The 22,147-nt window shown below is 36.6% G+C and overlaps 1 protein-coding gene across 1 annotated transcript; it reads right to left on the minus strand.

Annotated features, from left to right (window-relative positions):
- Window positions 1-85: 85 nt before the first annotated feature.
- Window positions 86-20,837, minus strand: kcnb2a (potassium voltage-gated channel subfamily B member 2a). The gene is made up of 3 exons (XM_059501780.1): window positions 20,487-20,837; window positions 17,927-18,593; window positions 86-3,674 (listed from the first exon to the last, which is right to left on the minus strand). Exons 2-3 carry the CDS (start codon window positions 18,500-18,502, stop codon window positions 1,749-1,751), a joined length of 2,502 nt encoding a protein of 833 aa, XP_059357763.1. The 5' UTR covers window positions 18,503-18,593; window positions 20,487-20,837; the 3' UTR covers window positions 86-1,748.
- Window positions 20,838-22,147: the final 1,310 nt, after the last annotated feature.

Here is a 22,147-nt window from a genome sequence, read left to right on the forward strand (position 1 = left end):
CTCACATCTAATGAAGCATCTCACCTTTAAACCATGTAAGGATGAGGTTGGAGGTCTACTGACTGTGAAGAATGTGCTCATAGTGTCCTGTACAAACATTTATTTTGTTTAATGGTCATTCTATGTATCTGGAACAATGCAGTCACTATGTCAAAGAAAAGATGAACAACTAAACAATATCACATTGATATAATCAACTAGGATCCAAACTTAATGAAAAAAAATGCAGAAATGAAATTGGAACGTATATACAGTAGTCAAGTTGTATTAAAGATAAATCTGCTCAATGCTTGTGCAGCGCTTTAGTTATGTTCAGTGTTCTGTTCCATCACCTTTTGATTTGAAAACAGCAAACAATTATTTTCACATACAGAAAAATTAGGGCTTTCAAGATTACATAAAAAAACCTGAGAACTCAATTATATTTGCATATTTTACTCTATAAAAAATTAGGACTTTCTGTACATACTTGTCTGAACCAATCCAAAGATCTTAACGCCTTCTCATAAATGACTGTTTATGAAAAGGCACCGATTTGAATACTTAAAGCAGGGCTTGTGTTCCTGCCTAGTTTTGTTTTAAAAATCACCTAAGTACGATTGAAATCACAACTTGTGTATCTGTGTTTCTACACTAAATGGATGCAGCTGATAATGTCTCGAATGTACAGTTAATATACAAATCATACACTCAAGATTCTGCATTGAGCTGTTGATATCCAATGACCTTATCGTGATGCACCTCTGGAGGAACGTTAAAATGACATTCTTTAATGTACAATATTCCCATCCAGTCAAGCTGACGTTTCGTAGAAATAAAGTGCCGTTTCCTTCATCCAGCAGAGGGCATAGTTGATTTACTATGGCCGTCATGGGTTTCCCTCGGCTGATTCTGAAATAAAGGCATTTTAAAAACTGATCTTTCCATACAGTTTCTCAGATTCGCTGATGTGGAGTCGCCACCCCAGTAACCATGCAAAACTATTTATTTCAAGAATGCATGTATTTCTAAGTAGACTATGGCTCAACTTTAAAGTGATGCAAATGGAAACACTTGAACCTGTGTTTCGCTGAAACAGACATGCTCATACAGATATCAGAATATTTAGTATACTGACGTGTTATATTTTGGTAAAAGAAATAATGGAATTTGATTTGATCCACATTTGCAGGAAGAACTGAACACTTTGTGTTGCTTCATATATGACCACTGAGGAATAATATCAAATGAAGGCATATTTTGGTCAAAAATGTTATTTAAAGCTAAATCAATTTACACCGGTAGCGCTTTGGTCAGAACTATTAAACAAACCCAGCAGATATGTTACAGTGGTTAGTCTTAAAAAATGTGTACGCACAACATCTGCTCAGTGGGCTGTAAATTACAAAGAACGATTTGTGGTATGTTATCACAGTTGTCTGAATCAGCCAATGATTTGAAATCTATATGATTCAGCTAACTAATCCTTCACATGGAGGGTTGTACTTTTACAAAATAATGATAGAATAATAAGAGTATTATTTGTTTTTTAAAGTCCTCCCTCTGTATGAATATCAGTAAGCTCTTTGACGTTGAGAGCAGACCTTCTCTCTCAGGATCATAAAGTAAATCTCTGCGGCTATGCAGTCCGATAGTGTCGAAGAAAGACAAAAGAAAATCCCCTTCACTACATCAGTATGCCTCTTTCTGTCCACATACTTTGATGCATTCGTTCTGTGAACGTGAACATGTCAATGCAACCCATCGCATCACATGCTAGTTTCACACGGTGGTGAGCGACCTCCCTCCCCCGAAGACTTGAGAATATCAGGTGAAAGGAGGTGGTTGTCCACCTTCTGTCCACTTTGAATGTTGTCTTCTGCAGCAATGGCACCAACCGTGGCAGAAGCACAGTTTTGTGCACTTTTAGGCGAGGTGGGAGTAATGGCAACTCTATCGATGTGGTTTCTCTCTCTTTGGGTATCCGAAGATGACACACTGAACCCTGGAGAGCTTGTGGCTCCGTGCTCTTCAAAGCCTTTCCCTGGGGATCTGGGACTGTGCCGAGGAGAACCCAACAGCAGTATTGGATCAGATACCGGTAGCTTTGGTGTCAGTGTGGCCGCGTCATCCGTCACGACTAAGTGCAAGTTGGAAACCCCCTCGTCTACAGATTCAGTGAAGTTCACTTTGAGTCCCTTGACTTTGACTTGGTTTCCTCGTGGAGGGCTTCTTACGTTTTCACCGCTCGGATCAAAGCTTTGGTTCTCTTCGCCCTGCGACATGGTGCTGCTGCCTGACTTGCATTGAACAAACTCGTAGAGGCCCTCTTTGATGATCGTGGGCTGCTTTGCTTTTTCAGGAGCCCGTTTCTCCAGGGAGGTGATCTGGCTGAGGTCGAGTGGTGGAGGAGCACGTGGATGTTTTGTCAGTGCTCCTGTGAAATTTGGCAGTAGTGCGCTTCTCTCTACCTCACTGATGTCTGTGGCACAGCTGGCAAAACTGTCAACGCTGGACAGGCTTCTTATCTCAGTGATGGGTCTCTCTTTGTGCCGTGGTTCGCACTGCACTACCTTCATCTCCATCTCTTCTTCTTTTACAATAGTGCTCGCTTTGGAAGCTGAAGGTCCGCTGCTGCTCATGGATGAGGTGGCCGTCATCTGGTTGTACATTTGCTCAAGGGACTTTGCATTCAGACGTTGAGGGCTTGAAGTAGGATTGAATAATCGTTCAGGAGAAGCCAGCTGACCTATTTCTTGATACTTTGCATCATAGCCTTTGGAACCTGAGTCAGAGTTTGGGTTTTTCTGATAGTTCCAGCGACTGGGTGAAAGATGATTGTCTGCGCCCTTGTCCTCATTCTTTTCTATCACGACATCCAATAGTTCCATATTGCGAGTGAAGGCATCTTTCAAGTTCATCGACACAATGCTCCCGTTCCTCTTGGCCCTCTCAAGCGCTTCTCTTCGTTTGATAGCCTTTTCTTGTCGTTTCTGTTCTTTGTAGAACTCAGAAAAGTTGTTCACAATAATGGGAATGGGCAGAGCAATCACTAACACCCCAGCAATGCAACAGAGACCCCCCACTATTTTTCCCAGAAGGGTTTGGGGATAGATATCTCCATAACCCACAGTTGTCATTGTAATTGTTGCCCACCAGAATGAAGCAGGAATACTGGTGAATTTCGTAGCATCTTCATCTTTCTCAGCAAAGAACACCAGACTGGAGAAGATCATGATGCCCATGGCTAAAAACAATATCAGCAGTCCGAGTTCATTATAACTTCTTCTCAGCGTGAACCCAAGAGACTGGAGACCAGTCGAGTGTCTTGCGAGTTTCAGAATTCTCAGGATTCTCATGATCCGGAAGATCTGAACTACCCTGCGCACATTCTGGAACTGGAGGACACTCTTGTTGGATTCTGTGAGGAATATTGTGACATAATAAGGAAGGATAGCCAGCAGATCAATGACATTGAGTGGCCCTTTGAAAAACTTCCACTTGTTGGGAGAAGACAAAAAGCGGAGAAGGTACTCCATAGTGAACCAGGCGATACAAATGGCTTCAACGTGGGCCAGGTTGGGGTTGTCGTTGGATTGGCCGAATTCATCAATCACTTGTAACTCAGGCAGGGTGTTCAGTGACAGTGCAATGGTTGAAAGGATGATGAACAGAATTGATATTATGGCCAGAATCTGCAACAAAACAAAAAGAGGAAAGCATTTAGTGATGTACCATCACTTACTCCATATATTCTGAATGAGTATATAGTTGTCACAATTAGATGGACACTTCAGAGTTTGTATATGTAAATCCTCATATCAAAATATAAAGTGCTACTTAAGTTGACCTCAGTTTAGGCACTTCATTTGAAATCAAAATAGACTAAAGTTCTAGTTTCATAATTGTAAAAATAGTGTTAAGGTCTGTTCACACCGAGAACGATAACTATAAAGATAACTATAAAGATAACGATATTAGTGTCCACACCAGTGAACGATATTGTCTGTTTATTCTAAGCGCACGTGTGTCTGCCACTTTAAATTCTCAAGCTCATTACAGCAGGGCTGGATCTGATTGCCTGTCAATGTTATCGTTCATCAGAAAAAAAATAATTTTGTAAGTGATTCCAACGATATCGTTTCTCTGTGCTTTTATCGTTATAGATGTGGTGTGGACTCTGCTATTCTTTAATATTGAGAATGATTTTTAGAACTACTGTATATCGTCATCATTATCTTTATAGTTATCGTCCTTGGTGTGAATGGGCCTTTACAGATATTCAAGTTTAAAGAAATTGTGACATTTCTTGGAATATATAATAATAATAATAAAGCAAAGGCTAATGGAACTAAAAGCAAACAAAGTGAGAGAGTGAAAGAGACTGTGCCCTCATCCTTATTAGGATAATGTGATCTGCTTCATCTGTTCTCTCATTCTATTGCACATCAATTCACAAATGGCTTTGACAAGCACTTATTGATCAGCTACTTTGTTAGAATATGGAGGTTGTCTCGTGTGGTTATCTAAATCTTCTTGCAAGGTAATCAAATAACCCTGATCAGACTGAGTTACTTGTCTGGCTATTCTATTGCATTTCGTCAAATCAATTTCCCTGTTTGCTGCATTCCAAGTAGAGGAAACATCACATTCTCATAAAAACCAAGCATTAACAATGCAAAACTTTTGAAATTACAATGTCAATCTTTGAATGCCTTCCAGGCAAGCGTGAAGTCTGACCCTATTTCTGAAGAAATTTTGGGACAACACGTCTCTATCTATAAATGTATTAATCATACTTTTGGAAAAGGTACTACATGGGTTTCTTATTTTTTTTAAAAATGGACATTGATCGAGAGATGTTTATAAATTGAGCCTTTATAATTGCTGTATCAATTTTAGGCTTCTTCAGAAATTCTTCAGTGATATGAAATGGTTTTCGTGATGCCACTATGGTTTTCATGCTTAAATACTATACATATTTTATGCTTAAGTTTATAGTTCACATATTTCAAGTTTGGGTTTTACGGAACTCATTTAGACTATTGTACTGCCATTATGCACTTCTAAATTATACTGTCATCAAAGAAGTAACAAACTATAGCGTTCTACAAAAGACAGTGAGCAACAAATGGAGAAACTGTTACTCATTCACTGGAACTGCATTAAGAGGGGATTAATAATGATCCTGGGGGGAGAATAAAACAGCTGACCTTGACACGGTCCTGTCATTGTGGGTGGCGTAAATACCATTATGAAAGGAATGTCGTAACACACTTCAAAATGTTCATGATCAACTTCATGATATTACACCAGAATTAATCACACCACAGACAAATATCAAGTCATATTACGCCCAATCTAAATTAATTAATTCTCCTAAAAATATCAATCCATGAAGGAATGGAGGTTTTCACTACTTTCACACAATAAGCATTGTGACACAATCTGCCAGCATAATATTCTATACTAGAATGCTTAATGTTACAACAATTAAGGAAAACTAAAGAGATTACTGGTTGATTCTTCCCTTGTGGGGGGAGGGGAAAGACTGAGTAACTGCTCCTAACCTTTCTATATCCTTACTATAAATAGAAACTCAATCCTATTACAATTATCCTGAAATGTCCTCCCACACAAACGACAATGTGAACATCTTCGCAAGCTCCATATGTTCTTAAGCAAGAGTGAAAAATGTCACGATGTTCTGATTGCAACAGCAACATTGCATTACAATGGATGCTTTTTCAAGGCTAATTCAAGGGTCTTGGTGAGGGCTTCAATGATGCAGTGCAAAGAAAACCTATAAAAAGGCAAAATCTAAAGCCTCTAAACAGTGTTACTTTGCTTGTTACATCAATGAGCCAGGCTAAACATATGTCGGTGTCAACAGGAAGGCACAAATGAACGCGCATGTTTGCCGCTAGAGGTGTCTGACATTGTTTAATGCAGTAGAAGTATAAGGAAAGAACTCTGAATAGCTCTCAGGGAGCCTGTAATTGCCATCGCATGACGCAGGGATTGTCCCTGCCAGGTAGGGTTGAGTAGAGCCTGGCTGTGACCAAGAGACCTAAAGTCCAGTCAGAGGTTGACCTATCAATGAAGATAAGAGTAAAAAAGAGCTGATTTTAATCCTTGGGGAGAGGGTCACTGAGGTAACTCTACATGACATGTTATATACCATCCAAATGAGATTCATTTTGCATGATTTTGGAGTTTTCCAGTCAGAAAAAGCTTCACATTAATAGGAAAATATTCTGCAATAAAACAAATTCCCAGCTATCATATACTGAACAAATGTAAACAATTTTACTACAGTACAAAAAAAAAATTGTGGCAATACACATAGACTTAAATTATAAAATGGAATTTAAAACACTCAATGCACATTGTCAAAGACAAAAATAACAATAAGCTTACTTTCTAAATATAATCAAAATAAATTTGATGGTACATACAGAAATTCTGGGAATGCAGAATGCATTTCCCTGTAATTTATTAGCTATTCATTAGCTAACAATGAAGTTGTACATGTTGGCTTTTTGGATAATTCCTACTTCTGAAAAAATACTTTACAGTAAAATGGCATTGTATTGACTTTTACATTATATTAACCATCCATAAATAACTTATAATAAACCAGATAAACACAGTATTACAATTAACAAATAAATAAAATGTTTAATTTTTTTTCTGTCAAAATTACTAAACTTTTAAACTATATATATATATATATATATATATATATATATATATATACACACACACACACATGCTATCATCAAAAAGAACTGCCTGTTAAATTAACATTAAAAAACATCCCAGTGACCCTGCTATTATGAGCTATGTCAGACCTTTACCAGCGGATGGAATGGCACTAAAATCAGAGCAGTGTTCTGACTTTATGGTAACTTTAAGTTTGAAGGACGTGAATTCCCAGCCTGATGTGTCACTGTGGTCAGCTCATTAATCAGTTTCACTGAGGTTCTGCGAAAAACATTTATATCAAGGTACATCATACATGCCTCAGTTTAAGGCCTCTGCTGACACATGCAGTAGGGCTGTATTTGCTCTCAACGCAGGAGAGACAGGAGCTATAAGTACTGAAGGAGAAAGGCAGGAGGATTAGTTAACTGTCCTCATCTGTGGATCTGTATAAACGTGATTACATGGGCAGTGATCTCAACACAGGGAGATTTCTGGCATTGGGCCAGGGGTTATGTGTATAGGGAAGCACAGGACGCACCAAGAGATCCTTCAAGTCACCTAACCCTAATTTAATTCCATCTTAGAGAAAGGGTACTACCTTGCTGATGTCACAAAGGCTTTTGTTTACATTAGTTTAAATGCGTTTCTTAAAGGAAGAAATGCTTTAATTATGTTTTTTGAGTCTGTGGCATTCAGAAGCATTGGCAAGTTATTTTTCTATTTTCAGAATGACATTTTGAAATTTAATGAAAAGTATAAAAAAAAATAAAAAATAAAAAATTTAATCTAAAAAAAAAAAAAAGTCTAAAAGTCTTTTTTTTGGCAGCTAATGTTAGTAATGTTTTTGTGTCATTGATTAAAATAAATAAAAGCATTGTCAACATTGTACAAAGGTTGATTGGAACCAATATTATCTTAAAGTAAACAGACATGAAATGATTGCTACTTGACAAATAAATAAATCCACTGTAAAAAGTGTATTTCGCAAGAAAATAGTATTTTAGTTCATCTACTTCAAAATGTACTGTTTAATTCAATGTGTTCATTGCCCTTTCTTTGTAATTCGTAAATTCACTAAAATTATTTACTGAGTGAATTTTTTTTTCTATTTTTACTAGTGTAAGTGGATATGAAATATTGTGAAAGATAAACACTGCAATAAAATATTACACTTTCATTTACTCGGATGAGCAGAAAATTTTGAAACACTGCATTTCATCTTACCAGTAGATGGTGCTATAGACCAGAATCAAGAATTGCATTGAAACCATATAATAAACACATAAATCAATACATATTTGTCTTCAGTGTATAATTACATTGTATTTTATCCTCTTTCATGGAGTTGCAGTATCTCATATCAAATACAAACAATTCCAAGAGACTAACAATGTACATGATGTAAAGGCAGTGTGAAATTAAATTTGAGTCTGGTTTAGGAATCTACTATATTGTGGAGTTAAGCTGATTTGGTCCTTGGAACATCTGAATTTTATGGTGAGTTTGGCCAAATAATAATAAAAAAGGCAGATTTTTTTCATTCAAACTCACTGCCCACTGAATTATTGTCTTGGCACTGAACCAAGGATCTGAAAATAATCACAAATAATATCTCTATGGAAATACTGTTAACTGAAAGCAATCTGTCTGAACATGAGGATTTGCCTTTTAATCTTCAGGGTGAGGTGGATTTACCTGTATTGAAAAAAGTGGAAGACCAGGAAAACAAGAACATGAATATATTTCTACGAAAAAAAAGAAGAAAAGAAAAAGAAGAAAATGTTCATGTTCATGTTTCAGAGCAGCACCATGGACAGCTCCTTCACTCTACTGTACAAACCACTAATCCCGCAAAAGGCCTGTGATTCAGGAGTTAAAGTGTTAAATCCATCTTCTTTTATCTACAAACCTTGGTTGGAGGCTCGAATGACTCAGTAATGTGTTCTCTCAGAAACAATTACAACAGGCCAAGCTTTCAGCTCTTCCCTTAGAGTAGGGTGAAATGTGTTGTTTGCACAAACAATACTGGCATCTATTGCTTGATATGGTGTTTTCTCTCCGTTTAAGTATATGAGAAACACCTTACTGACGAAAGGGAGGAAAACATAAAATTAAAACAAACTAGGATTGAGATAATTTCAGTCATCATTTGATGTTTCAGCTGAAGGCAGTGTAAAACTCAAAGTGTCCCAGAAGACACCTCTCTTCCTGAGAGGAAGTGAAGGTTAAATTATTTCTGGAGAACACTGATATCATTATAGCCATAAGAGGAAGAAGAAACTCTGTCTGGAAACCCAAGAATGTCTTGATCGATACTGAAGGGTTATTTATAAAGGAGTGTCATGAGATCTGTTTGATTGTGTTTTTTATAGGATTGGTTAATTTGGGGCTTAACTTCCACATTTATCAAGTAGCTTTTGCTGAGTAAGAGACACACTGTCCAGCTCCTCTATAATGCGCAATGGAGTGTTTGTGAACATGCAAAACAAATAGAGGTTCCATCACGCATGAAATCAGCTGAGCTACAAGATAGTAAGATGACTGCTCTGTGTTTGACAGTATCTTTGCATGCAAGGGGGTGGGAGGAAGCAGGGGGTCTTGATTATAGTGATTAGTCAATAATATGGCCCTGATGACTGCTTGTGATTTACAAGCTAGCCCTCAGCCTACCACTTACTCGCATGCAAAATATTCAGCAGCACAAGTGGGGTAGGCAGGCAACCTCTACTTAAACACAGTGTACAGCCCGCTGTTCAGTCTGTCCAACTGCCACTGGCTATTTTTAACACTAAGATATCTGCTCTCATAGTAGATCTAGGAGAATTTGTCCGACATTTGTCCCCCAAAAAGCATTTCACAGAATGGAAATCACAACTGAGTTCAAGGTGAGGTTGAGCTCAGAGGGTAAAACTTTAAGTCTTATCCTACAAGACTGGCAGTGCTCCTGCCCGTGGCAGGGTTTTAGCTCTTGTGGGTTGGGTAGGTGGAGCTAATAGCATGAATTTTGTTGTCACACTGTATGAATAGCACACAGATTGTTTAAGAAAGAGCATCATTAGCACAACAGCATGAGATCTAATCTGCTTATACAATACCTGGCTGTCTGCTTTCAGTAGAGCGATTTCTTAATATCTATATTATTTAAATATTATTATTATATTAAATATAAATGTTAAAATGTAAATATACAAAATATATATACATATTTATTCTATGTGTATGTGTGTGCATTTATGTATATATTACTTTTAAGATATCTATTATCTTTGTGTGTATATATTACACCGTAATTACCTAAATTGAGTTCTGAGACACATAACAATGAAAAAGAATCCAGTTACTTCATCACTGACCCAAAGGTCAATATAGATTATAATATGAAAAGACAGGAGGAAATCTTCCATGCGTACATTCCCCTTAAAAGCATCAGTCCTTCATAGCCAAGATTTCACAGAAATATAATTTCTTCAAAAATATCACTGCATTTGTCATCTGATAATATTTGTTAAACATCCAGCATTTTAATAACTCTAGCTTTGATTTATAGTCTTAATATTACCATTGACTATTCTGATATAAAATGTAATATTCTTCTATTGATTGAATGAAATGATTTTGTCTAGTAACTTTCAGTTTTGTCATGTAAAAACATAATTTTGTTGGCAATGCTTTCATGGCTTAAAATGAGGCTGTCTGGCAGATTCATACTCTTGTGCACCTCTGACATTGAAAAGGAGTTTTGTTACACTAAAGTTGATAACCTTCTTTGAGACACCCTTTAAAAGTTTTCCAATTGTTAAACTCAAACTATTAAATATCTAAAGTTAATCCGTGGAGCACAAACTTTTTTTTGTATATAATCGCATATGCATTTGAACATTTCCATGTATGCAGTGACTTTATGGAGTAAGGATAAGGAAAGCATTAAAATGTTATTGCTGTAATGAAATTCATACAAAAATGAAGTAATTCCAAGTCATTCAATTATTAGAATTGAACATGACAAGGTCGTACATGCTGCAAAAATGCTAGATACACTACTGATATACATAGTAGTTATTGATTGTAGGTCGCGCTACATTAATAATTGGCTTTAACCCTCAATGAAGCTTCAATTATAGGATCAGGTCATGTCTATAACTTGGGCTTTTATCCATCAGAGTTGAATCAAAGGTGGAACTGTAGCTATTTTGTTTGTTCATTACTCCGATTAAAGATAAATCCCTTTAGGTTTCTCAGGCTTAACCACATAATTGTGTGACATTGTGAGGGATGGAAACTTCTCTGAGTCGGCAGAAAGGCTAAAGGACTTGTTCCACTGTTCAACGCCCACGATGAGCCTATGTACAGTACTTTGCTCCCTTTGGGTCACAAGCTCAGCCCTTCCTTTTCAAAGCACTGGATTACATAACGGGACAATTACTTTCAATTCAGAGATGTCTATTCTCATTTGAGGATATCTCAGCTTTGAATTTCATAGTTTTAACCTTTGTCTTAACTCTCACATGGATTTAATAACTGAACTGGAAAAATGTTCTGCCATTTTTTATAGATTTTGTCAAAATATATAAACATATATGCTTATTATATAGTTAGAAAATAGTTTTTTTTTTTTAATGAAGTGTTCAATTGTTTTGAAAAACAGTATTAATATAAATGTAATTGACACCATTAACATATGTGACCCTGGACCACAAAACCTCTTAAGTCGCTGGGGTATATTTGTAGCAATAACCAAAAATACATTGTATGGGTCAAAATTATTGATTTTTCTTTTATACCAAAAATCATTAGGGTATTAAGTAAAGATCATGTTCCTTTAAGATATTTTGTAAATTTCCTACTGTAAATATATCAAAACTTAATTTTTATTAGTAATGTGTGTTTCTAAGAACTTCATTAAGGCAATGTTCTCAATATTTTGTGGTTTTGTTTTCTGCACCCTCAGATTCCAGATTTTCAAATAGTTTTATCTCAGCCAAATATTGTCCAATCCTAACAAACCAAAGTAGTCCATGTGACATCAGAGGGTCAGTTAGAATTTGTTGGAGCATCGGAAATACATTTTGGTCCAAAAATAGCAAAAACTACGACTTTAGTCAGCATTGTCTTCTCTTCCGTGTCTGTTGTGAGAGATTTCAAAACACTGCAGTTTAGTGATATCCGGTTCGTGAACGAATCATTCGATGTAACTGGATCGTCTTGAACCAGTTCACCAAATCGAACTGAATCGTTTAAAACGGTTCACGACTCCAATACACATTAATCCACAAATGACTTAAGCTGTTAACTTTTGAACACCGAGCCGAGCCAGATAACGAACAAACGATTGACTCGTTCACAAGTCAAGAACCGGTTGCATCGGTTTTCGGATCACCAGTAGTGATGGGAAGTTCGGTTCTTTTCCGCGAACCGGTTCTTTCGGACAGTTTGATTCAATAAACCGGTTGAAGAAAATGTTTCACCGGTTCTTTTGCGCTCAACGTAATGGTGTCATTGGCGATGATTGCCCTTGATTCAAGCCTCGGTTTATCTGGGCTCATAAAACTAGCACAGAATCAGTTCAGAATCAATCACTAAAAGAACCAGTTCAGTTCAGACGCTCTGTGTGTCAGTCTGCTTCACGCTGAATCACACATGCGCAGTATCATCAGCTCCTCGGTTCTCGAATTAGACGCGTCTGACAGAAACGGTTCTTGACTCGTGAATGAGTCAGTCTATTGTTCGTTATGTGGCTCGGCTCGGTGTTCATCTTCAGTTCTCTCTTCACAGCAGTTCAGTCAGTGTACTGTTTGAGTAAATGAATTACTCCGGGATATTGGTTTGTTTTAACTCAGAGGGATTGTCAGCCACATTAAAAAAGTTAACAGCTTAAGTCATTTGTGGATTAATGCGCATTGGAGATGTAAACCGTTTCAAACGATTCAGTTTGATTTGGTAAACTGTTCGCGAACCGGATATCACTAAACTGCAGTGAATGCGCTCACAACAGACCCGGAAGAGAAGACAATGCTGAATAAAGTCGTAGTTTTTGCTATTTTTGGACTAAAATGTATTTAAGATGCTTCAAAAAATTCTAACTGACCCTCTGATGTCACATGGACTACTTTGATGATGTTTTTCTTACATTTCTGGACATGGACAGTATACCGTACACACAGCTTCAATGGAGGGACAGAAAGCTCTTGGACTAAATCTAAAATATCTTAAACTGTGTTCTGAAGATGAACGGAGGTTTTACGGGTTTGGAACGACATGAGGGTGAGTTATTAATGACATAATTTTCCTTTTTGGGTGAACTAACCCTTTAAACATTCATTTGTCTCTTTAAAGCACATTATTGACATTAAAATAGTTCTTACTCTATAATAATCATATAAGAAGATCAATTTATCATCTTCACTCTGTAAGTACATAGCAAAGCAACGCTTCAAGTCGAATGAACAAACAAACACGTGTGCGTATTTGCATCGCTTAGATCATTCCCTGTAGATCTCACCATCTCACGCGCAACGATTGGTCGATTGTATAAAATATCTGCATGTTATTATTAACTACTTTGAATGTTTTAGGCAATATAAAAAGTCTGTCAAGGATGTGTCCCATATGAACGGCACATATGGCCACCCTACTGAAAGGGGAATTCACCGGGTATCTACTTGCACCCAGAGTCTCAGCCAGAACCCAGGCTTCTTTATTTAGTAACAAAACCACCACAGACAAATAGCTTTTCCTTATTTTTCCCTTTCTCCCCCTTCCCCATTCATGTGCTTGGCACAGAGAATTTCCACTCTGTCCACAGAGCTGAGAGCAAAGTATCATGTCACGGTCAGTTACTGTAAATACACATAAATTATTCACACCACAGACATTTCAGAGGAACAGTGATCCCATCAAAACAATCTGCAGTGAACAACTCTTTACAGATTAAGATATCTGATAGGATGTCTCACAATATCAAGTACAGTTCTTTCCGAGATTCATAAAAATGCTATACAAATTTTAAGTAAAAATATATTTGAGATTAATTTTTTTAATTGCAATTCATATGAAAAACAAATAAATATTTATGTCTTTTAGTTATATGTATTATTTTATATTATTTTTATAAAAGAATGTTATTAGTTAAATTAACTAATCTTAAAAAAACATGTTTACGATTTTATAAATTGAATAAATATTTTTGCATTTTTGAATATCTTATATCTTAAATATATTTAAGCATTTTAGTCATAAAATAGTCACTCAGAAGAGAGACGCTCCACAGTATAACTCACTTTCTTTGTTGGACTATAAAATAAAATATAAATAGACATATTTCCTTCGTAAAAGGCTGATCTAAGGCACTTCATTTTATACTTTCAGTAGTAAAAATTCTGTATATGATTCTGAGTAGTAAGGAAAGAAGTTTTTGTTTGTTTCTTTCTTTATATTTAGCCAAGACTAGAAAATAATAGCTTGACTACCAACTGAAATGATCAAAACATTTAAAATGAGTTTAAAATGTAAAAAACCAGTATCATTTCCCGAGGTACTAATACCCTCATCCATTGTTATACTGTATGATGTCTCTTTGCATTGCTTACTAAAGGCTCAGGAGGTTTACAAAACCAATGAAGGTGATGCGACAGACAAGCTCTTAAAAGGAGCTCGGCCTGGCCATGTGATGGTAAGGGTTAGAGTCCTCTGACCTTTTGAGAGGACTCACACCACACAAGTCCTCTGAGATATGCAGAGTAAATGGGAAATGGAACCGTTAAACAAGAAGAAAAAAACTAAATCCACTAGATACCTCACTCCTCAGCCAGCACATCAAACCATAGAGATGGTAAAACATTTTATCTAAGACAAGAAAATGGCTGGTTAAAATGCTTATTAAAATAAGTTCATCTACCCAGGTGTTCAACAATGCTTGACTTGGCATTTTGAAAGAGCGCGAAAAAGTCAACGTCCCCTGCTGCTCTTAATAACTTCTGCAGGGTGAAAAACTGCCTTCACTAATTGATTAACTGCTCTGGCTAAACACGTGACCACATTAAACACTGTAGCCATAAGCCAGACAAGTCAGGGCCCTCAGTCTATTTGTAGGAGCAGACTAGGTAAATCACCAAAGGAGATTAAGTCTCCATTGCCTCACAGAGAGCGGTATGTGCTGACCGCTAAACTAGCCACTGTTCACTTTATCTTCACTTTATCTTATCCCTTTTATAGCTTGATAGAAATCTTAACAGTTTATTTGATAGTACTTGAAAGGATAAACATATTGTCATTTTATTAAATAATTTAATGAGCTCCGTAAAGCATGTAACGGCTAAGAAGTCCATCCTAAACAATTAAGCAAAAATCTCCATGTTAAAATTTCAAAATTTATTGGTAATATAGTAAAAACTAATTACATAAATTTTGTTTTTAGGTTTAGTTACTCAATTTTCTTCATTTTTGTCAATAATTCTTCAAAAAAAAAAGGTTTGTCCAAAATATATTTAATAATTACATTTGCATTTATCCCAAACATATATGTGACCCAGGACCACAAAACCATTCTTAAATCACTGAGGTATATTTTTAACAATAGCCAAAAAAACACTGTATGGGTCAAAATTTTCTATTTTTCTTTTACGGCAACAATCATTAGGATATTAAGTAAAGATCATGTTCCGTGAAGATATTTTGTAAATTTCCTACCGTAAAAATATCTCAAAACTTAATTTTTGATTAGTAATATGCATCGTTTAGAATTCATTTGGACAACTTTAAAGGTGATTTTCTAAATATTTAGATTTTTTTGCACCCTCAGATTCCAGATTTTCAGATAGTTGTATCTCGGCCAAATATTGCCCTATCCTAATACACATACGTCAATGGAAAGCTTATTTATTCAGCTTTCAGATTATGTATAAATCTCAATTTTGAAAAATTGACACGTAAGACTGGTTTTGTGGTCCAGAATCACATATTTCAACTGGATGTATTTTCTTACTTCTCGAAGTACATTTCGTAATGTATTTTGATATCTGAAACCATATATTGACATTTTTAAAACTAAAAATACATTTCCTTGAACTCTGTATTACTGGTAATATTCCGCTGCAACATGCATCAACATGCATTGGGAAATACCTCCTCTGTAGCTCACCAGTCACGTCCTGTTCAAAAGGCAGTGTCCAATAACCAAACCACTGAGCGCACAGAAATGAAGGTGAAGGTCAAGGTTAGGAACTATTTCCCATTAATCTTGCAGCTCACATTGATTAATTACTACTGGACCCCTGCAGTGTAAAGGGGTTTGGTCTGTCCTCACTAAAACCCAGACCCAAGCATGCAAAAATTCAGAGCTAGAGTAAAGTGCAGTTTACTGAGGAGAAATGCTTTATTTAATATACTGCCATATATTGTTAGCACATGCATACCATACCTTCTAAATAGGCTTGTTTCAATCCTGCAAATTATTATTTTTTCATCTCAAACCTCCTTTCAGTAAACAATGGTGATATGACAAACTGAACTAAGCTGAAGGTGATTTCGGCAATACACAGCTGCTTCTAGCCTGTCAGAGCAGACATTATAGCCGATAGGTGTAGGCTGAATGGATGCAGTGTGTTTGTGCTGACTCACTCAAATGACTGACTGGCAACAAATCATAGTGGCAGGGACTCAACCTACATCTTCCTCTCTGAGAGCAGTATGTGCAACTCCACCTGCCCAGTCCCACTACCAGTAACCACACATAATGTCCAATGTAAATCTGTCAAACACAATGAATCAGAGTGAGATGATGAAATACCTCGTCCTTTCTGGTCAGGTTACAGTTGTTAAACAAATATGCCCAAGAAAACATGTGGATAAAGTTTAATTTGATGCTTAGAGTTCACTCAGCTAGCTAGTGGGAATGTTTATGAGTATTACCATCTGTCTTTTCTCTCCTCACTTTTGTCAATTTCCCTTTATTTCAACCTTCTTTTTAAGACATATAGCATCAGCCTTTACTTGTAAATACACACTGAATTCAGTGTTCTGCTTCAAATGTTGCACATTAAATGTATGGAATAAAAGTCTAATATGATTTTAATATATTTTCAAAACATAAAAAATATAAAAAAGTTTAAATATAATCTATAATCATTTTACATATGATTGATCAACTTAATGAGAATGTTAGTCATCATAATTAAAATGCTAACTGTGTTACTATTATGTATTATTATGACACAAAATGCAGTTTTGTTTAGGATTCTAGTCAGTTTTATCAAATATATTTGTCAGCTTTTTTCATTTCATTTCTGTTTTTTTTTTTTTTACCCCTTGGAAAGTCTCTTTTCTTGAGAGCCAAAGGGCAAGAAAAAAAGAGTCCTGTACATTAAAGCATTTCACTAATGGCTCTTCTGACTGCTTCCCCTGTCTTTATTCTGGGAAGTAAGCGATCTGTGTGTTGGGACTGGGCTGTGAGTGGAGACAAAGCTACTGAGCAGCTGTGAAAAAGCATTTTAATATTCTCAACAACCTTCTACCGGGACGATCTACTAATATGTGAGAAAATATAATTAGTCAAAACTTACTTAAATCCACAATGAGAGATATTTAAAGCACCATCTTTAACTTTAACAGACCATGACAGTGTTTTTGTTTTACTGACTCATTCTTAATCATTCTTAATTAAGTTACACATGCGCATATCATCCATCCGTGCAGCATCTCATCACATCAGTAAAATAAAGAGCAATAGCAAACATCTCTGATGAAAAATACAGCCAAAATAGTTTCACACTGACATGCAGGAGCATAAATCTTCCGTCTGGCAAGCTATACACCACAAAAAATATGCCTCTTCTTTTGTGGCATAATAGCATTGGCTAATATGTCAATCATGACAGCCGGGGAAATGCATATGAGTTGTGTGTATTTATAAATTAATCTTTGGGTTTCATATTTCATCATATCCCCGCTGGCAACACTCTCAGAATTTTGAAGTCCAAACTTTACCCTTGAATTTGCACCTAGTCATTGTAAGACAAATTAATCATTCATTTCATTTTTTTCAGTGCTAGTTTTTCAAGTGTTCGTTGTTCAAGTAATTCAAGTGCTAGTTTGTTGATCTAATGTTCTCTCAGATGCTCAAATGGAACATCCTAAGTGAAAATATCATAAATTAATAATTAATCTGGCTGATAATTAGATAAATTAGTGTGGATACAGGCTGATATTTTGTACTGTGTATGTGCGGGCCATGTGCTTGCCCTACCTTGGCCGCTACAGAAGAGCTCGGTTTCTCCAGCAAATCCCAGAGCTTCTGCCTTTTATCTGGACAGCAGCCCGTTTCCACCTGATCTCCTTCCTTCTCCCTGAGAGTTTCAGCCTCTCTCCTCAGCTCTTCATTCATCTGCTCCTTCTTCTGATGGTACCGTGCCTGGCAACACGACTCCAGATAGATCTCATCGATGCCCCAGTAGTCAAGCTCCTGACCAAAGGACAGAGCGCACATCTCTTCCATCATGTGTAGCTTGCCAGTCCGGTAAAAGTTTAAAATGGAGGAAAAGGCACCTGGGTGCCTGTCAAAGAAATACTCATTATCATTTAGACTGTAGTCGTCGCAGATCTCCATTAAGGTTTCATGGGTATTGCAGTCTCTGAGTTTCCCCAGACGGGTCCGTGGCAGTCGGTCCAGGGTTCTCCATAGCACCTCATGGACCAGCCCACCCACATTGATCCGGACTCTTCTGGATCTGGCTTTTGTCCGGATAATGTCGATAGGTTCTGGCGGGAGTGAGCCCTGTGGCCGTGAGACCCTCTGAGCTCCGAAGTTTGCCCTCTCAGTCATGACTGCTACTACTCAGATGTTATGCTGATTCAGATGTCAGTTAGGACTACTATGATGAATCCACCTCAGACAAGGCCCTCCATGGTTGCTCCTGAAAATCAGACATTTCAGGACATCTTATCATGTAACAGAAAAATTCCTTGAATAATATTTGTGATAAAGCACAGGCATGTGATTAGAAAAAAATAAAAGTGGAGTTCTAAATAAGCCATTAATACAGTAAAAATAAAATGTTATGGAATTCAATGCATTCAGAACTCTAACATTATAATGACCCTATTTTATGCTCCAAAAATTAATGAAGCAACAAACTTTGAAGGCTAAATCAAGTCTCCAAAGCACCCAGTTTTTAGAAAGTAGAGGATTATGAAAGGAGGAATCTTAACAAGGGCCCAGGACTTCAGTAGTTCTGCTGTAATGGGGTCAATGAAATCATGCAGAATACTGTGTAAACATGTTCTCAGCTTAGAACAAAAAGTGTTATAATATGTCTAGGTTGTGTAACTGTCCAGAGTTTATTTCAGACTAAAAGTAAGTCCTGGAATAACTTTAATGTTTTAAAATATTATAATATCTGAATATGTTTTATCAATGATTAAAAGTATGTATAGCATAACTACATGCAGGAGGCCATTTTGTTGTCATGTGACAAGAAAAACTGTGTGTGTCAAGGTCATTAAGTTTTTTTTACATTTTACTTTCATTTTTAAATAGCGTATTCTGACATTTTTATGTGGAGGCATGTTTTGGAGTAACATTAAGAAAGCTTCTTGATATTCAAAAACGTGCAATGATATTTGTAAAAACGAGACGATGACAAAAAAAAAATACAATTTTAGATAAAAAATTAATACTAATCTCGAAAAAAATCCTTATATTGTTATTATCATTATTCCGCTTGATATGATTATGACATTGTCAGTCACTTAATGTGTAGGTAATATATTTGTTTTTTTATTTGTTTGCAAATTTACAACCCAAAAATAATTTTCCAAGAAAATGGTATTTATTATTATTATTATATTGAACATGTTAATTCAACAATGACAATTCAACGACAATTGAAATGTTCTTGTGTAGCATTGGATGTCAAGTAGGCTACATTTGGCTCTGAACACAGAAGATAATGCGATTGAGTATTTAAGAATGTCTTGATGATAAATCCCGGTAGACTATTTAGCGGGCTTCTATTTCCTGCTCTTAAAAGACTTCGTAACAGCCGGCTATTTAAAACTCCCAACCAGAGAGGAAACTATATAGGCCAACATTTCATAATGCTGCAGCACTGCGATGTATCAAAACTATAATGCCCCCTAGTTTGCATGGCGTTAACACCCTGCCATAATATATCCGCAGCTTTATGCTTTATCCCCACAAGGTTAAATTGTTGTGCCCTGATATTACAAACTCACTAAACTCTAATTTCAACCATGTTACGGTGCACGAGAGCCAAGAGAAACACAAAAATATTGATGAGAGACAAGTCTGTTACACAGCTAAAAAAATGACATCACAAATGAAATACTAAGAAACTATTCAGCCTTCGCGTCAAATTTGAGTCTTCCCCTCACAAACTTTGCATGTCAAGCTGTTCAGGAACGTTCATAACAGACTAATCCTTAAATCAGGAAGGTAGAGGCTGTACTTTCCAGTGCACCTGTCTCAGGACAGCTGATCAAACACTCTTCTACACCAAGGTTCTTATTAGATAACCATGAACCACTTTTGGCGTAAAACAAAAGTCGAGGTCGAAGTTTTTGTAAAACTAATTACATCAAGCAGCAAAGCCCTTTTTTCTGTCAGGAGCCTTTATTTGTGAGAGTGAAGTCTAAATAGCTGGGACGCGCTGAGAGCAGCAGAACTGTAGTGCTCTGGCATGGATGCCTGTCTGTGGAGTTTACTGTGCCTAAAGAAAACAGTGCAATCTTACGCACAACTATTTAAACTACATCGTTTAAAGCGAATGAAAGATGCGAAATCTTACCTTCCCACCGTTCACCTCTTGTCAATTTACCTCTACAACCAAAAAGAAGTCAATTAGCCTCTTATTGCCCCTTCCATCAGTTCAGGGAAGTGAGGCGTCAGTGGTACCCATTCTGAGGAGTCAGTCGTTCCTCTTCATTCTGTATGGACCAAATCTAACAAACAACTCGCGCGAATTAAGCACAAAGACGAAGTTGGACAAAACCTCAAAACTGTTGATTATTCTCGCCACGAAGCCATGATAGTGTGTTGAAAAAGTGTAAAGCGGCGTGCGTAAAGACAGTCAAACGCAGCGCTCGGCGGAGCAGCGACTGAGCACGAGCGTTCGCGCCGCGCGCTGCATCACAGTGAGTCCGGAGGTGAAGCCTAATTGGATTGAGCATCATCCGAGGATAGCAGCAGCATCAGATCCCTCCGTCCCATACAGAAGTCAGTGTCGCTGATCTCTAGCTCTCTGTCATAGCCAGTTCAAACGAGGTGGGGACATGGCACAATGGAACACGATGATCCACATTTGGAAAAGGCTTATAGAGCATATCAAGGAACCTGATATCAGTTGCGTGGCATTTAAGATGGTATTTAAGATTGCCCTATAGAGCCTAATCAGGGATCACTTCATTGGAAAGATTATAAGATTTAGATAGCTAGGGACTTGTAAAAAGCAGACACTTTGACACTGACCTAAAAACTTAAAGAATATACAACAAATAATAAATAAAATGACATGGCAAAATCAAACTCCTCTCTGGAGAACTTTAAATGAGTTACACACAAGACCTCTATTATGATCATTAGTTGTAATAATAAGACTGAATGGGGGAAAGTGCTGTATTTCAATTGTCCACTGGATGGGGATATGATCCTTCTTCTTTATCTCTGCAATTTTTCACCCCTTTACTCCCTGCACTACACTTATACGCATTACTTCATGTCAGCATTCTTTCTCGGTAACTTTAACTGAGTGGGACAATTGTTCCTTTGGGATTCATACCCGTGCACATGTCAACAGAGAGACTCTCTCCTTCTACCTCCTCCTTCTTGTGGACCTATTGAAACTCCTAATAGCAGCAAATTCATTAAAAATACAGAGGATATGGTTTTAGACCTGCAAACCAAACACTCACAGCTACTGAAGGTCAAGTGCAAAGTTTTGAGAGGTCATGCGAAGAGAGAAAAAAGTATTTCAAGTGTCATGTTAAAATAAAATTCAAAATGTGCAGTGTTTTTCAATTTCAAAGTTAATGACTTTGTAAATACAGAAAAATATTGTATAAATGCTACCGTTTTTACTTCTTTACCTGTTATTGGTACACTACAGTTATCTTAGAATGCCGAAAAATGATATCATTATTATAAATGTTTTAACATTGATCTATAAAAGATTCATATAAATCAGTGGTTTAAAATCAGATGTCATTGTGCTGTAAAATGCAATAAAAACAGGGTTTTTGGAAGTAAACATTTATGAATTATAAAATGTACAGTTTAAATTTGTGAACATTTACAGTAAATTATTTTTAACATTTCCGTTATAAGTAAACAAACAAACTCTAAAAGCCACCTTTTAGTTACCTTAATTATAAGTATAATAAAAACAAGAAAAAAATAAATTTCCAGGAGTCCCTGCATAGTAAATCATTAATGATTATATTTTACTTAATT

Source organism: Carassius carassius, chromosome 20 (genome assembly GCF_963082965.1).
Source record: "Carassius carassius chromosome 20, fCarCar2.1, whole genome shotgun sequence".
Lineage (NCBI taxonomy): Eukaryota > Metazoa > Chordata > Actinopteri > Cypriniformes > Cyprinidae > Carassius > Carassius carassius.

Coding starts and splice junctions, on each gene's coding strand:
- kcnb2a (XM_059501780.1), bottom strand. CDS start 18,502: ATGACTGAGAGGGCAAACTTCGGAGCTCAGAGGGTCTCACGGCCACAG. Junction 3,675..17,926: donor GCTCTTCTGTAGCGGCCAAG/GTAGGGCAAGCA, acceptor GTTTTGTTGCAG/ATTCTGGCCATAATATCAAT.